Raw genomic sequence first — 17,740 nt, 5'->3', positions numbered from 1 at the left:
GGTGAGGGAAACAGAAGGGAATATGGCAGCATACACATGAGCGCCTTTAAGCTACAAGGTGAACACTACTTTCCATTCTATTGCACCCCAGGCAGCCTGTAGATCCGGCTTCTGCAGACTGAGGGATGGAGTGGACAGGAATGCATGGTCTACCGAGTGACTTAAAGGTGCTCCTGTCTATGGAACCATATTTAGGGGGAAAGAAGGGACACTGTGGTTGGAATTGCTGTACCCCCTCAGTATTAGCAGCTGTCAGTGAGCTTTTGAGAGACACATAGGTACAGGGGTTTTTCTGCTCACAGTGAAAGCTGCAGGGGTCTGTTCTGAAGCACTCACTGAAGCACTTAGTTACTCATGTCCAGAGAGAGTCGCTGACTAAAGGTGGCCGTACACTATTAGAGGTCACCAAATGAGTGGATCTTAACCCGATATGCCCACTAACGGCTGGGCGATATCAGGTTAATCCGAACATTCGGCCCTGGGGCCAAATGATCAGATTACAATGCTGTCAATGGGTGCTGACGGGTCACAGGACCGCATCAACTATCTGATGTGGTCCTGGATCAAAGAAAAAATCAAACTTGCTCGATCTATATTTGCCTGATTTTTGGCCTGATATAGATTGGGGGGACCCGTTGGGAGCCCCCACACACGGGCAGATAAGCTGCTGAATCGGTCTAAAGGACCCATATCAGCATCTTTAATCTGGCCGTGTTTGGCCACCTTAACTCAGAGTTAGAGAGCTGAAAAGCAGGAAGTTGGGTTCTGTTCTATTCTGTTCGACATCCAATCACTCCAGCCTTTATACGTTACATTTTTGGCTAACTATATTGATTTTTTTTTTTTTATTTACCCAGTGTTTTAATTTTACACTAAACTGTTCCTTTAATATATATGCTCACAATATTACCCCCAAAGCTGTCTGAAGGAAAAGAAACAGACATTTGAACTGCAGATGCTTAAAAAAAAAAAAGCTTAGGTGCTTTAGGTCATCCACGTGAAGCTGACTTCTGGTTCAGCACACAGAGCAATTCAAGCAGCCGTCACCTTTTCACATTCTGTTATGAAGCACTTTGGAAGTCAGATTGAAGCTCAAGATTTAAAAAGAAAACCAAAGGGGAGAGTAAGCCTGATTTATATAGAAGTTTGGGGGGAATTAAGTGTAAGCTAACTTGGTGTTACTGGTCCTTTAAAAATGTTTAGGGGCAATGATCCTCTCCTTAAATAGAAGTCCCTCTCATGACCGTGTTCTATTACTTGACTGGGCGCTCACATTTTCCATCAGCTCATGAAGCACCAAGGCAACAGTTTCTATACAATTTATTGTTCCCAAGTTGTCCATTACATTATTCTCCATTAAGGGAGACTTTCAGTGCATATGGCAGAAAAAGAAAAGCTGTTTATGGTTAATGAATATAATATTATTATAGCTGGGTCAGTATGTCTTGCCTTTCATTTTTATCTTGCCATTGTTGCACCATAATTGTGCGAGAGTAATGGTAAAAAAAAAAGCCCAGCTCCAACAACAATCTGGTAGCTGCATTTGAGTGTCTATATATTGAATAGAGTCTAGCTGACATTAATTCACTGTGATCCCCCCTCACCCCATAGAAATTCAGAGGCAGTGATCCCTTCAATCATCCAGCGACACAATGAACTGCCCCAAAACCTAAGGTAGAGGTTGCAACCTGTACTAAACCTACAAATTGGCAAACCCAGGGATTAAGTTGCAGGTCCTCTCAAGAGTCGGCAGTCACCCACTAGAACCCATTACCACTTTCCCATTTTTAAATTTGCCCCTCACGAATAGGTAACCGCAGTGGAGCGGTCACATGGTAGGATCACATGACCGTGACGTCAGGTCCTTTCCTAGGATAGGAACTAGCCGCTACCCAGCAACAACACAAACTCCACAACCCAGGCTCATTCCAACAGGAGATGTTTTGATCACATGTTAATCTAGTGGAATCTGATTGGTTCCAAGTCTTATCAGTGACCGGAAGTCGGAAGCGCAGAAACAGCTGATGAGGTGGCGGAGAGTGCATCATGATCGGAGATTTACTTCTATTCGGGTGAGAATTGTTGGGTTTGCCTCAGACTGTTAGTAGTAAGGTTGTACGGATCTGTATTCTCTATAGCACGCGCCTATTTTTTTGTTTACGTCACGTCGCCTTGTGGAACCGCGCGTCATACGTACGCATTTTGCTCGGACATTCTGACGGTGAGGTGTGACAAGTTGGGCACGGTGGTGCTAGTAATGTTCTGTGGTGCTTGTATTAAAGTGGTACTTCACCTAAATGGCCTGTTTCTAGCAAATGTTTGGGTTTCATTTTTTAATAGTCTTATTTGCTTTCTTATTTTTTTCAATCAAGTGGGGGTCACTTACCGTCAAAATGACTTGCTCACTCTTGTTGCTGTTTATGACTTCTCTTTCTATTCAGGCCATGTCTTATTCGTCTTTCAGTCAAACCACTGACAGGTTGCTAGGCTAAATCGAACCCTAGCAACCAGATAGGTGATGCATTCCTACACTGGAGAGCTGCTGAACAAACTGCCAAAAAATTAAGAAGCAACAAAAAAAAAAAACAATAAAAATTTAAAAACCTATTGCAAATATTATCTGTGGTGTACACTGTGGAGCAAAAAGGTTTGCAGGCCATGTTTGTCCCTCACATTACTAAAATTCCTTCTTGGTGGACTGGATTTTTCCCCAACAACACCATAATAGAACTACTTAAATTTTCTAGCATAGTTAAGCTTGGTGCTTGGCAGTGAGTACTCCTGTAAGAAATGGAGACATTTTGGATTGGGATGCACCGAATCCACTATTTTGGATTTGACCGAACCCTCGAATCTTTCACGAAAGATTCAGATGAATGCCGATCCCAAATCCTAATTTACATATGGAAATTAAGGGTGGGAAAGTTTTTTACTGCCTTGTTTTGTGACAAAAAGTCACTCAATTTCCCTCCCAACCCCTAATTTGCATATGCAAATTCAGATTCGGTTTGGCCGGGCAAAAGGATTCTGGCGAATCCTGCTGAAAAAGGCTGAATCCTGGATTTGGTGCGTCCCTAATTTTGAATGCAACCTAAATCTTCTTTGCTTGAATATCTTGTGCTTAATGCGCTAGTGTTGTATATAGTTTGGGACAACAGTTTGTTCTTTTGATTCCAACTACATATAGTAACTACTGCAGATGCAAGTCTGCATTATGTGTATTTAAAGGGATCCTGTCATCAAAAAACATATTTTTTTCAAAGCGCACCAGTTAATAGTGCTACTCTGCAATGAAATCCATTTCTCAAAAGACCAAACAGATTTTTTTTATATTCAATTTTGAAATCTGACATGGGGCTAGACATTTTGTCAATATCCCAGCTGCCCCCAGTCATGTGACTTGTGCCTGCACTTAAGAAGAGAAATGCTTTCTGGCAGGCTGCTGTTTTTCCTTCTAAATGTAACTGAAGGAGTCTCAGTGGGACATGGCTTTTTCCTATTGAGTGTTGTTCTTAGATCTACCAGGCAGCTGTTATCTTGTGTTAGGGAGCTGTTATCTGGTTACCTTCCCATTGTTCTTTTGTTTGGCTGCTGGGGGGGGGGGGGAAGGGAGGGGGGTGATATCACTCTAACTTGCAGTACAGAAGTAAAGAGTGATTGAAGTTTATCAGAGCACAAGTCACATAACTTGGGGCAGCTGGGAAATTGACAATATGTCTAGCCCCATGTCAGATTTCAAAATTGAATATAAAAAATCTGTTTGCTCTTTTGAGAAATGGATTTCAGTGCAGAATTCTGCTGGCTCAGCACTATTAACTGATTCATTTTTTCAGTATCCCTTGTCACAAAACAAGGAAGTAAAAATAATGTTTTCCCCTTTCCACGCCTAATTTGCATATGCAAATTAGGCATGGAAAGGGGAAAACATTATTTTTACTTCCTTGTTTTGTGACAGTCACACAATTTCCCCACCCCTAATTTGCATATGCAAATTTGGTTTTCGGGCGAATCTGAATCCTGCTGAAAAAGGCCAAATCCTGGCTGAATCCCAAACTGAATCCTGGATTCGGTGCATCCCTAATTTAAAATAGTCATTTTGATGGCAATGAGGTGTTTTGTTGTAGGAAACCCAGAGTATGTGATGTAACTGGAGCATTGTTGGGTGTGTTGTTCTTAAAAGGAAATTGACAAACTTTTTTCTATTGTTTACCAATTTGTGTGCCCAAAAAAATAGACTTTTTTTTTTTTGTATATCTATGTCAAAAACGCTGAAGTTGTTTTATATGGCCAAGAGCTGTCAAACTGTAATAAGATATACAAGATACTCTATAATATACTCTAAGAGAGGAATGTAATATGAGGTTCAACATGTCACTGGGTTACTAACTGGGTTACTAACTGGGTTACAAATAATCTGCAGGTAGCATTTACTGGTCAGCAGTTTGAAAGCAAAAACATTGTTGCTATGGGGTTACTAGACTAATACTAGGTACTTTGTACTTGTTATTACATAATGCATAAGTCTCTTTGCTATGAATTCCAGCATGCATCCCTTCAATTATTGTGCTACAGATCACAACCATCATGTGACAGGCTGTCAAGAATTGTACTTCAGTAATAGCTGAAAAGCCATAAAGTGGGAAATCCCTGCTTGAAACTGTAACATGGAATCCTGCACTGACAGTCACAGGCTGTTTACGTTCTTAAGTTCCTATTGGTGATGTGAACAGCAAGGGCAGTTTCTTTGCTTGTGATCCATAAAATATAAAGAGGAAAGCATGCATACCTTGTAAAAATGCGAAGCTTTATTTGTGTAATAAAAGAGGGAACTCATACCTTGTAAACAAATCAAGCATTGCTGCCTCAATAAAATATTACATAACTGACTATAGTATAGGACTTCTCTAGCTGCATAAGGGTAATCCTATATTAGAGAAGCCTGTTTTTCTGCATTGGGTAGTGCCTTATTTGATCTGTTCTTAGGTTGTATGTACTATAAATTAACTTAGTGGAATAATTTGGTGTCCTCCCAAACCCACAGATAATTCTGTGACCTCTGCTCTACAATTGTAGTTTATTTGAATACAGCCATAACTGTATACTCCAATGACACATGGACATCAAAGCAGCTAATATATATTATCTCTCTCTTACTTTTGCACTGCCATGTGACAGTGATAGAGAGAAAACCGTTTTGTCCAACTGGTGCTGTGCTGGCCCTGTGAGGCCCTACCTACTATTGCATTTTCACTTTCAGGCTACAAACAGCTCTGTATGGCATTTTATAATTGGGCACAATAAAGGCTTTTACATACTGTGAAAAAGTTGTACAGCTCTGACATTTAGTACAATACTCCTTCTCAGATGATCTTTTATACCATAAAGGGGTGGTCACATTTACGTTATGTTAAAGAATGTCCTAATCATAGCAACTGAATTAAAATAGGTCAATTGCAGAAAACTAAAACCAATTGACATTTTAAATAAAATTCGAAGACACAGTGAAATGAGGGAGTCGTAGAATGCTAAGGCTCCCCCCCCCTAAAAAAAAATAACAAAACAAAATCTCCATAAAATTTATAATCAGTTTACACCCACAAGTAATTTTAATGATTTGCACACTTGAACTGAGGTATTGGTAAATTATATTTATACTGACGGATCATGTGACACTCATACCTCCCAACTGTTCAGTTTTTAGAGGGACAGTCCCTATTTTGACAGCTCAACCTGCAGTCCCTCATTTGTACTGGAAAGTGCCGTTTTTCTCTGCACTGAACAGCCAGAAAAAGAAACAAAGTTTCTAACTTAATTGGCTTTTGGCAGAGAGCCCAGAACAGCCACAGCTGAATATAAGATACTTTTGTAACAATTCCAAGATAAGCAAATAAGTAATTGTAACAATATAAGATAACAGGTCTATTGGGGAAACTGTGACTTACAGCTCAAAGGGCAATTCATTAGCAAAACTGTAATAACTGAAAAAAAAAACACAGAAATAGGTTCAAATTTTCACCTGCCAAATTTTGTAAAATGAAATTGGTAATTAGGGGGTGTGGTCACAGATATGGGAGTGGTCAAAACAAATTAACGCGGCAACTTTTTATTTCCAAAATGTTGGGAGGCATGGACACTTAGATTGCACACAGGTGGACTTTATGTCATTAATTATGTGACTTTTAAAGGTAATTGGTTGCACCAGGATTTTTTAGGGGCTTCATGGCAAATGGGGTGAATACATATGCACATGCCAATTTTCAGTTTTTTTTTATTTTTTTAAAATTTTTATATATAGTTGCCTCACCGAGGCAACTTTGGGCGACTATTGAAAACGCATCGCCGCGTGTGCATTAGCGCAGGCGATTTTGCGCTGTAGCCTATGGGGAAAAAACGCTGAGGCAGTTCGGGGAGATAGTCGCGCAAAAGACGTGGCGATAAGTCGCCAGGCAACAAAACCTCCCCGAATCTCCTCGTCTGGCCTTACCCTTAGAGCTTACAAGTTTATTATTATATTTTTTTTTATTCAGTCCCTCTCCTATTCATATTCCAGTCTTTCATTCAAACCACTGCCTGTCTGCTACGGTAAGGCCCTAGCAACCAGATAGCCGCTGAAATGCCAAACTGGAGACTTTTCAGCTGGTCTTCATTATTTATTTTGTGTTTTTTTTTTTTAATTATTAGTTTCTATTTCTGACTTTTTCCATTCTGAAGCTAGACTGGTTGTCTGGATCACTGAAGGTGGTACAGACCTGGTTTACAGTTTTAATAGTGCTTAGGTTCCATAAATAAATGTCGGCCTGACCATGTTTCCTATCTTCTACCATAGCCCCACTATACAATATCTGTTACAAGACTTAGCAAGGGTTGTGGCTTAGTTAGACATAGCTCATTGGGGGTTGTGGCCAACCTAAAATGGCTGGTTCTTGCCTATAGCCTACCTGTATTGTGTGGCAATGTTTCCTGTTCCTTAGCCCCCAATATATATCAACAATTAGGGATGCACCGAATCCAGGATTCGGTTCGGGATTTAGCCTTTTTTCAGCAGGATTCGGATTCGGCCGAATCCTTCTGTCCGACCTAACCGAACCCGAATCATAATTTGCATATGCAAATTAGGGGCAGAGAGGGAAATCGCGTGACTTTTTGTCACAAAACATGGAAGTAAAATATGTTTTCCCATCCCTAATTTGCATATGCAAATTAGGATTCGGTTCGGTATTCAGCCGAATCCTTCGTGAAGGATTCAGAGGTTCGGCCGAATACAAAATAGTAGATCCGTGCATACCTAGCAACAATTTAGACAATAATCCTAAGCAGCTTTACAGGATACATTCATTAAAATGTTTTGCAGATTTTAAATAGATTTTTAAATGTCATGGCATGTATGCAGCCTCTGTGAGGCAAATTAACTTACCTCCGAAATTGCGCCAGCGACTGCTTTGCTGATATCGCAACACTTCGCCAGGTGTAGATTCGCCAGGACAACGCTAATTCACGAAAATCAGAAGTTGCATCCAGGGCGATAATATGATAAGCAGTTTGAAGTTACGTTAGAGATGCCTAATTAGCATACGGCGTGAAGTTAAAGTACAATGGACGTATATGTTGCAGCAAATACATTACACTACACAAGGCCAGGGAACCTTAATAAAAGAAAATAGAGGTATAATATTGCCATACACATGTGCCCACTGTATATTTTAGGTGCCATATGTTAAGAAATGGGGGGGGGGGGAGGCAACCCAAAAAAACATTTACGATCTTTTTCAGCCTATCACCCTGTAAAAAGTAAAAGACGCCAGCGTTTTTTCTTTGTTTTTTTGAGGAAGTCCTATCTACTCTTGCACTTTGCCTGGTGGCGAAGGCAAGTCTGGTGCAAGAGGTAACATTCATTAAAATCCGCATCTTAGTGAATTTGCGTAGTTACGTCCATTCGCCAAATCTAAAATTCGCCTGGTGTTAGCGTGCGAAGTATCGCTATAGTCTTATGTCCTTCGCTAGCGAATTTACGCCAGCACCCGTTAGTAAATCGGCGAAGTTCTGAATTTTCGCCAGCGTTGCTCACTTCACCCTTTAGTAAATTTGCCCCTGTGTCTCTTAACATTCTTTCCTCTCCCTGACTACTTATACAGTTGTAACATTTTATCAGTAGACCATTAATAACAGTGCTACAAATTAAAATTATAGAAAACCCCAGATCCCAAGCATTTTTGATAATTTATCCTCTACCTGTATTATGTGTTGTAATTGTAACCCTACAATAAGGCAACATAATCCTATTTTGTTTTTTTAAATGTTTAAATGGTTTTTTTTTAGCAGACTTAAAGGAATAGTTCAGTGTGAAAATAAAAATTGTGTAAATAGATAGGCTGTGCAAAATAAAAAATGTTTCTAATATAATTAGTTAGCCAAAAATGTAATATATAAAGGCTGGAGTGAACAGATGTCTAATAAAATCCAATCCAACTTCCTGCTTTTCAGCTCTATAACTCTGAGTTAGTCAGTGACTTGAATGGGGGCCACATGGTACATTTCTGTTCAGTGAGTTTGCAATTGATCCTCAGTATTCAGCTCCGATTCAAAAGCAACAGATATGACCCATGTGGCCCCCCCCCTCAAGTCTCTGATTGGTTACTGCCTGGTAACCAGGACAACCAGTCAGTGTAAACCAAGAGAGCTGAAAAGTAGTGTTCTGACTGACATGTTATACATCAAATCACTCCAGCCTTTATACATTACATTTTTGGCTAACTAACTATATTAGAATTTTTATTTTATTTTGCACAGCCTATCTATTTACACAGTTTTTATTTTTACACTGAACAATTCCTTTAATGTATGGTAATAAAATTACTATACATTTATCATACACTCATCTGAAAACCCCCAGGTCCCAAGCATATACCTGTACAGGTACTAATGGACAGAATTATTTTGTAAGCATGACAGTGTAGCTTTGAGACTGTATCTTCCCTTCATCCTGAAGCTGTACCTCGAGACAATTTACCAGGCAGCAGTTTTAGCTTATTTTTGTTTGTTTTAAGATACCTCTGCTTTCACTGTTCCTTGAGCCTTTATGAATAATTCTAACTTTGTTTTGTTCCTTGATGTTTTGGGTGGAAGGCAGGGGGGTACTTGGCAATGCCATACAAACCATTGGCTATCCTATGTCATGAGCCAAAACAAACAGTATTCCTGAAAGGCTGTGGTGTTGCAAATAGGTTAAACTTGTCAAATGTATTATAAGCATGCACTGTTAACCTACATACTCATCCTCTTACTCTGCTTATTTTATGGTTTTGTGGCATTTGTATGTGTCATAGAATTAGGGTTGGCTTTATGTTGTGAATATAAAAATACATTTTAAACATTGTTCTGTTTATTTGCCTTAGGTTTTGTTTATTGAATCGCATTTCTTTCTTTGTTTACAGGACATTGCTTGTGAATGCTGGTGCAGTATTAAATTTCAAACTGTAAGTATATGGCTTAAAATGACCATAGAAGATACATTATCTCGTTACCTCCTTTATCTTGTTACCTCCATTAACAGCTGGCTGTACAGGGCAAACAACAAGAGTAACAAGAGTGAGTTTGTCATTTCATCCATACACGTTTGTATAGTACACAGTGAAACGAAACAACGTTCCTCTAGGACCATGGTGCTACACAACACAACATAGATGTGCGGACAACAGACAAAAAGTGCAAGTGCAAAAATATGCAACTCCTGCAAGACAAGACAGCATAGTGCAGGGACATGACAATACAGTGCACACTCAGCAGATGTAATATTTTAAAGGGATCCTGTCATCGGAAAACATGTTTTTTTTAAAAACACATCAGTTAATAGTGCTACTCCAGCAGAATTCTGCACTGAAGCCCACATGAGTTGGGGCAGCTGGGAAATTGACAATATGTCTAGCCCCATGTCAGATTTCAAAATTGAATATAAAAAAATCAGATTTCAGCGCAAAATTCTGCTGGAGCATGACATGACAGTAGCAAGAACATGATAAAGAACATGACAAAGTGCAGATAGTGCTCATAGGGAACAACTGTATCCAATGGCTATTCATCCATACAATGGCGTACAGCGGCTGTGTAACATTGTGGTATATAGTAAGATGGAGTGTGTGTGAGAGAGATCTGTCCGGTCCCTGAGTATTCAGGAGCCGTATGGCTTGGGGGAAGAAACTGTTACACAGTCTGGTAGTGAGGGCCCTAATGCTTTGGTACCTTTTTCCAGATAGCAGGAGTGTGAACAGTGAGTGTGAGGGGTGTGTTGGATCAGCCACAATGCTCGTGGCTTTACGGATGCAGCGAGTGGTGTAAATGTCCATGATGGAAGGTAGACAGACACCTATGATCTTCTCTGCTGTCTTCACTATCCTCTTTAGGGTCTTACGCTCCATGACAGTGCAGTTCCCAGCCCAGACAGTGATACAGCTGCTCAGGATGCTCTCGATAGTCCCTCTGTAGACGGTTTTGAGTATAGGATGGTGGGAGATGGGATTTCCTCAGCTTGTGCAGGAAGTAGAGGCGCTGTTGGGCTTTCTTGGCTAAGTAGCTGGTGTTGTGGGGCCAGGTGAGGTTCTCCGCCAGGTAGACACAAAGGAATTTGGTGCTTTTGACGATCTCCAGATTAGAGCCGTCGATGTACAGTGGCAGGTGGTCACATGGATGCTCTTTTCAGTGTCATATTAATAACTTATATGTATTGAGTCAAACATTAAGTCCATTTTATCTTATAACTAGTATAAGCTTCTGTCCTTTTAATGTATTACATCTCACACATCTCCATTCTTCCATGCATTCTTCCCTGTTACTTTCCCCCCTTTAGCAACTTTCTTTTAGCTCACTCACTCTTAATCTGTTCCTTTTCTTGCCTGTCTTGCCATCTTCCATTTCCTTCACCCCTTTTGAGTGACACTCCTTTTGCATCCCATTTCTGTTCCTCTCTTTCTTCTGCGCTAGTCTTTATACTTGGCCTTGTGCACATCCCTGGCTGCTTTATAGCAGTTCTGCTACTGGGCTGGAAACTTTTCTTCTGCTTGTTGTTTCCTTACATGAAAATAACATTTTATCTGCACCACTCTTCTCCTAACCCTAAGTGCCCCACCTGGAGAACCTTTGTCTTTTCTTGGGGATTTTCTTCAGTGACACGACTTCTTGCTTCTGTTGGGTACATTCATTCTTCAGTATGCTACACATGCTGTACCCTCCTATCATTTTGAAACCCCACCAGTTATATTTCTCAGATATTGTGTGCTTTCACCTTTTAAATACTAATGCATGTTTACATAGTTTCACACATAATGTTCCCCTTGTTACTTAAAGGGGTTGTTTAAATTTAAATTAACTTAATTATTTGTATTATGTAGAGGGTGATATTCTGAGACAATTTGTAATTGGCTTTCATTTATTAATTGTGATTTTTTAGTTATTTAATTTTTTATTCAGAAGCTCTCCAGTTTGGATACTTGCAACCAGATTGCTAAAATTGCAAAATACCCTAGCAACCATGGACTGATTTGAATAGTAGACTGAAATTTTTATAGGAGAGGGCCTTAATAGGAAGATGAGTAATAAAAAGTAGTAATAACAATATGTAGCCTCACAGTGATTTTTTTAGATGGAGTCAGTGACCCCCATTTGAAATCTGGAAAGAGTCAGCAGAAGAAGGCAAATAATTCAAAAACTACAAAAAAAGAAAAAAATCTATAACATACTAAAAGTTAACTTAAAGGTGAACCAACCCATTAATGATAAATAAATTATTTTTCTTTGCAATTTTAAAGCTTTTATGAAGCAATTTACTGCCCCAGCCTTTGTTCACTGTATGGAAACAGCCTGTTAGCGATACTTGTCTTATCTTTTGCACCTTGAAACATTTATCTTAACAGGAAGAAAAAGGAATCCCAGGGTTTTGGAGATGATTTGACAGAGGCCACTACAGGTAATCCCCACTTTCCCACTTCCAATTAATGTAAAAAGATGAGAAAATGAGAGAACAAGAGGTTATGCAGCTGGGATCATGCTTGTAAAGACAACCTCAGAAATGTGTATGCAACGTGTTGGCATTATAGCAATACCATATGGAAACAAATCAGCCTTTCTAATAGGGTTTAATGTCTTTTTTTCTGCTGACACATGCTCCCAGCAATGAGTCAGACAGCGATTTAAAGGTGCTTAGATTAATCCTACTGTTGAAATATCCCATATCGTCTTGACTGATAAAATACGCTCAAGAATGGTATTTGTGCTTTGTTTTTCTTTTTTCCATTCAAAGGGAATGTATTTATTTGTCTTAGATAATAAAATAAATAAATAAAAAAATAAAAAATATATATATATATCTATATCTATATCTATATCTATATATATATCTATATATATATATATATATATATATATATATATATATATATATATATATATATAAATATGAGATCATTGTAAAAATTGGTCCACCTGCAAATACATGAAGAGTAAGTCTCCTAGATAGCACTTCTGATGTCTTGGCTTCTTTTGATTGGCTGATTGCAAGACGATTTACTAACTGCTGAATTAATTTGACACAAGCTGTAAGGTAGGCCAATTTTGACTTTATTATCTGCATATATATTGCCATCATGGGGACAGTTATGACCCCATCCTATAATCCCATGAGAGACCAGCTGGTCTTTCCAGACAAAAAAAATCACAGATTTTAGTACATCACCTGAGCATATGGGTAGAGCATCATCATACCTGGAAGTGAGTGGGTATACAGCTGTATCTCTTATTTTTCAAGATTTGCTCTCTTTTTTTTTTTTTTTCCCCCATCAATCTGAACTATAAGGGTCACAATTTGGCTGACCTAATCTGCTATTATCTGGCCATTTGAATTACAAGTTCATCATTCAGGAAATGTAACAATGACTCTGTGTACAGCATAAAACATCTAGTCTTTAGCCACCCGAGGTAGATGACCCAATGTCACCGACACGTTCATAACACCTTGCACATACCATTCTTATAGCTGAAATAGCACCGCTTGTGAATTTTACAATTTGTGTATGGTAAAGACCTATGTATTCAAACATGAATACAGAGGTTGACCTGCTTCAGAAGCACAGCACAGAAAATATTTTGCATCGTGGAATTGCAGAAATTAGTGCCAGTTAGTATATGGTGTGTATGGTTGATTTGCATCAAAAGAGGTGCAACTAGCAAACTGGTGCACAGTACTAATATATATGACAAATATATGCAGTTGCATTCTGTATGGAATGTTTGTGTGCATTGGTGTGGGATTTTATTTTTACAAACAAATGCTTTCTCTTTTCTGCTTCTTAGGTGACAACATCAGGGAATTTTTACTCAGCCTGCGGTACTTTCGAATTTTCATAGCACTGTGGAACATTTTCATGATGTTTTGTATGGTTGTGTAAGTATAAATTATATCCCACAGATTTAAAAATATTAAGGAATATCAACTCTTGAGAAATATTTTCGTATGTGTTTATATTTTTTCCTATGTTCCTCCTGAATCACATAGTAAATACTTCACTCCTTTCCCCAAGGCCCCCTACACTATTCATTAGAAGACAGACACATAGGTGCTTAGCATTTTTTTTATACTTAAATACTGTTGCATATTACTGTGCTTTGTCAATCTTTAAACTGTGTAAGAAAAAAAATCCCTTTAAAAATGTTTACCTTTCTGCAGAAAGAAATGGCCAAGTTTATCAGTATTAAAATGCTATACAATGTCAATTAAAGGAATTGTTCAGTGTGAAAATAAAAACTGGCTAGGCAAGTCAGGCTGTGCAAAATAAAAAATGTATCTAATATAGTTAGTTAGCCAAAAATGTAATGTATAAAGGCTGGAGTGATTTGATGTATAACATGTCAGTCAGAACACTACTTTTCAGCTCTCTTGGTTTACACTGACTGGTTACCCTGGCTACCAGGCAGTAACCAATCAGAGACTTGAGGGGGGGCCACATGGGTCATATCTGTTGCTTTTGAATCTGAGCTGAATACTGAGGATCAATTGCAAACTCACTGAACAGAAATGTACCATGTGGCCCCCCTTCAAGTCGCTGACTAACTCAGAGTTATAGAGCTGAAAAGCAGGAAGTTGGATTCTGGCTGTTTTATTAGACATCCAGTCCCTCCAGCCTTTATATATTACATTTTTGGCTAACTAACTATATTAGAAATATTATTTTGCACAGCCTATCTATTTACCCAGTTTTTATTTTCACACTGAACTGTTCCTTTAATGTAAAGGAGGTGCATTTTACAAGGTGTAAAATGCTTTCTATCTCTGTGTGTATTACATGTGCACACACATGTAAATAAAGGTTATCAGATTTTTAAAGGGAAATCTGGGGAAACCTACTGAAGTGCAGGGCAGCTAGTCCTTTGCACATATTTTTATGTAGGCCACACTTGCAGAAAGTTCTATTAAATGAGCATGTCATACATTGTGACTGCTGTCAACAAAAACACAGTTTTCCAACAGGTGAATCATAGGGAAGGAAAGCCAAAAAGAGAGAACATTCTTAAGCCAGTAGCTGAAGACTGGGACACTTTTCCCTGGGGACCAAGGTCCAGAAGCAGGGACTGATGAGTGCCTAAATATAAATAGATCCCAATTTCGCAAACTTTTTTTTTTTTTTGCAGGCAAAATGCAAAATTATTTTTACAGTTAATAGTGAATTCTATGGAAACTGTTTTCATTATGAGAGAAAATGGCGACGTATACCCCCCTTTTTTTAGCATTTTTATTGATTAGTAAATTTTACCTAATATCTTTAGTTTGTGAATGATTGGACTCTCTCTGTCTCTTTCTCTGTCTCTCTCTCTGTCTTTCTCTCTCAAACCCCTTGTTTGTCAATACTATTTTATTGTTTTGCTGTACAGTGCTTTGCCCTCAAGGAGCGCTATACAAATAAAAATATACATGCATACATACATATCCTAATATGAAATGCTTTATGACCATAGCAAGCTTTTTTACTTGCCTGCAGATTATTTGGATCATGAATGTGGTTTACCGGATATCTTTGACTGTTTGAAAATTGAAAATGCTGGCTCTACACACCAGAAGAATTTTTCTCCCCCCCCCCTATTCTTTCAGAAGCCCTTCGTTCGAGGCAGAGCATCATCTCAGTTCATACATCATTCATACAGAACCAGTTTTCTGTTTGTAATTAATGAAAATTGCACACAAGCAAATATGCCAACATGACTGGACTAACATTATAGTTCATTAACTGAGGAATAAACTAAAATGCCTGGTTTCTAAAAGAATGTAGTAAACATTTTCTTTTAATTAAAAAGCTAGTGTCCAACTAGTAGCCTGCAACTTATCATAAAGATACTTTATGAATTGATCATAAGAAGTATCTAGAGATGAGAAATATACATTTAAAAATACATTTGGTTAATTTATATTTGGAAAAATCGGGTTTGGTGAAATACAAGACAGGCACTTACTATTGAATGTTACAAATGAAAAGAGGTGCTGTTTGTTATCCATCATGTTTTATGAGGCTCTATGATGCATTTGAAAACTGACAGGCAACAAAATACAAGAGGTTTGTAAGCAAAATGTTTTTTTTTAAGGTGAATGATCTGTTTTTTCACTTAGCTTCTTCTAGTGTTATGGAGAAATGCATCTGTTCTACCAAGAGAGAGAGAGAAAAACAACAGACATTCTTGAGCAAATGGTGTTGTGTTTAGGACTAAGGAGTTAAAGGGGCAATATGTCCAATATGTACCAAATACTGTATATATAGCCTGCATGGAAAATGTGCTCTGCCTATTTGTAATTTAAACAATAGAAAGTGAATAATGTACATCCTGTTGTAAAATATATGGTGATTGAAATACCCCTATTGTAAAATATAAGGATATTATAAGGTACCAAGGAGTTCCATGACCACATAAAAGCACAAGGCCAAAGGCCGAGTGTTTGTACACAGGTCATGGAACTCCAAGGTGACTTCTAATATCCTCATGTTTTGCAACAGGTGGTACTTTATTTATTATAATGCACAATGTGACATAAATGACATCACTAAGCACCACTTTATAAGGATAAAATTCTCAGCATATTCATGGCTTTTGTGCAAATTCTGGATTTGCTTTTGCTTTTACTCTTACTTCCCCCCCCCACGCTATTTAAGAGAAACTTGTGATAAACAAACTCTACCCTTTTTCTAACCTCATGTAGTCCAGCATCAACGGGGGCCCAAAGTTAAGAGAGAGAACTCCTTCCTTGCCTTTTTCCTTGATATGATTTTGGATTTTTTAGCCCAGCAACATCAGGGGAGAGAGGTTAAGAGAGAGGGCTCTTAACTGCCTCCTTTTTCTCTCTGGTTACATTATATACAGGTTTATTGGGGGGGGGGGAGGTTTGATTATATTCTCCTCCTTCCAAAATTGCTCCGAAAAATCAAGTATGTGGGATTAAATAAAATGAAAGTTTAGCACAAAAAAATGTATTTAGGCACATTGTATTTTAACATTCAAAGACAAATGTATACAAATGTATACTGCACCTTTAATATTCCAATTTACAGGCTTATTACCTGAACCGTAAGATGCGCATATCCTCGCCATCCTTGCCTACCTTTTGGCATAATGTGTTTACCTATCTCTGTTTAATAAATGTTTTCATAAACTTGTGTTTCCATTGATACTGTACCTTGCCTTTTTGCGTAATGCTGCTTTATTCAAATTGGAAGTTAAAAAAGTAAGAGTGTTCAGCCTTCAGGAAGATCTATATATGACATGGAATGCTAAATGCATCTTCCCTCAGCTATTAAAAGGAATGATCACTGTCACTTTTAGTATGTTGTCTATTCCAAACCTCTTTTTGTTTGTTCTTAGTTTTTTTGTTTTAATTAGCATTGCTATTTTGCCTGCAATTGAAAATTCTATTTGGTTGTCCATGAGTGTTCAGTTTTCTTCCCTCACCAATCTTTCATTCTGACTTCTAAGATTTCTGGTTGTTGAGGTATTTACAATTTGCCAATTTGCATTTTTTTCGAATACAGGTATGGGACCAGAAGGGCAGGGAGTTATGTCACACCAAGCTGATATCCTAAATAAACAGATAAAGCTTCTAGAGCAGTTTACTCAGGGTATGGTAAAGCATTCTGCAGAATAAATATAGTCTTATAGCTCGCACTATTGTGGCAAATCCATTAGCAATAAACTGCTGTGGTAGCTTTCATTTTACTTTAATGTTGTTCTGAAAGGTTTGCTTTACGGCAACAAGGGAATTGAGATGAAATGGACAAGAAAATTCCAACTACAGTAAAAATAAACCATTCCCCTCATGGTTGACTGTGTGTAATTCTATGCGATGTCACCTTTCCAGTTACCTATTATCTTACCTGACATGCTCCCATTTACAGAGGCTGCTGTATGCTTGATAAGGGTCTGTGTGCACTAGTTGGACAACACATTAAAATGAGTGGTATAGATATCATAGGGCTCAAAGATAATGAAGCCACTACTGTGATTTAGTTAACTGTATCTGTCAGATCAAGAAACTGCACCCCTCCTGCTGTAGCTTGAGCGTTGCAGGTTTGTGGTGACAATATAAAAGCAAAATTATGTAGCTGAGACATTGATGTCTACACTTGCTATAAATTACATTAAAAATCATGTATGAGTCTAAACTGCAAATGTTAAATGTGTAATACAGTAGAACCCCCCCCCATTTTATGTTTTGCAT

The 17,740-nt window shown here is 38.3% G+C and overlaps 1 protein-coding gene across 1 annotated transcript; it reads left to right on the top strand.

Annotated features, from left to right (window-relative positions):
* Positions 1–1,898: 1,898 nt before the first annotated feature.
* smim7.L (small integral membrane protein 7 L homeolog) lies at positions 1,899–16,678 on the top strand. The gene is made up of 5 exons (XM_018247694.2): positions 1,899–2,072; positions 9,432–9,473; positions 11,904–11,956; positions 13,339–13,429; positions 15,021–16,678. The coding sequence occupies exons 1-5, from the start codon at positions 2,047–2,049 to the stop codon at positions 15,034–15,036; spliced, it is 228 nt and encodes a 75-aa protein (XP_018103183.1). The 5' UTR covers positions 1,899–2,046; the 3' UTR covers positions 15,037–16,678.
* The last annotated feature ends 1,062 nt before the right edge of the window (positions 16,679–17,740 follow it).

Source organism: Xenopus laevis, chromosome 1L (genome assembly GCF_017654675.1).
Source record: "Xenopus laevis strain J_2021 chromosome 1L, Xenopus_laevis_v10.1, whole genome shotgun sequence".
NCBI lineage: Eukaryota > Metazoa > Chordata > Amphibia > Anura > Pipidae > Xenopus > Xenopus laevis.
Note: the sequence above shows the minus strand (reverse complement) of the source record. Positions and strands in the feature narration are given on the sequence as shown.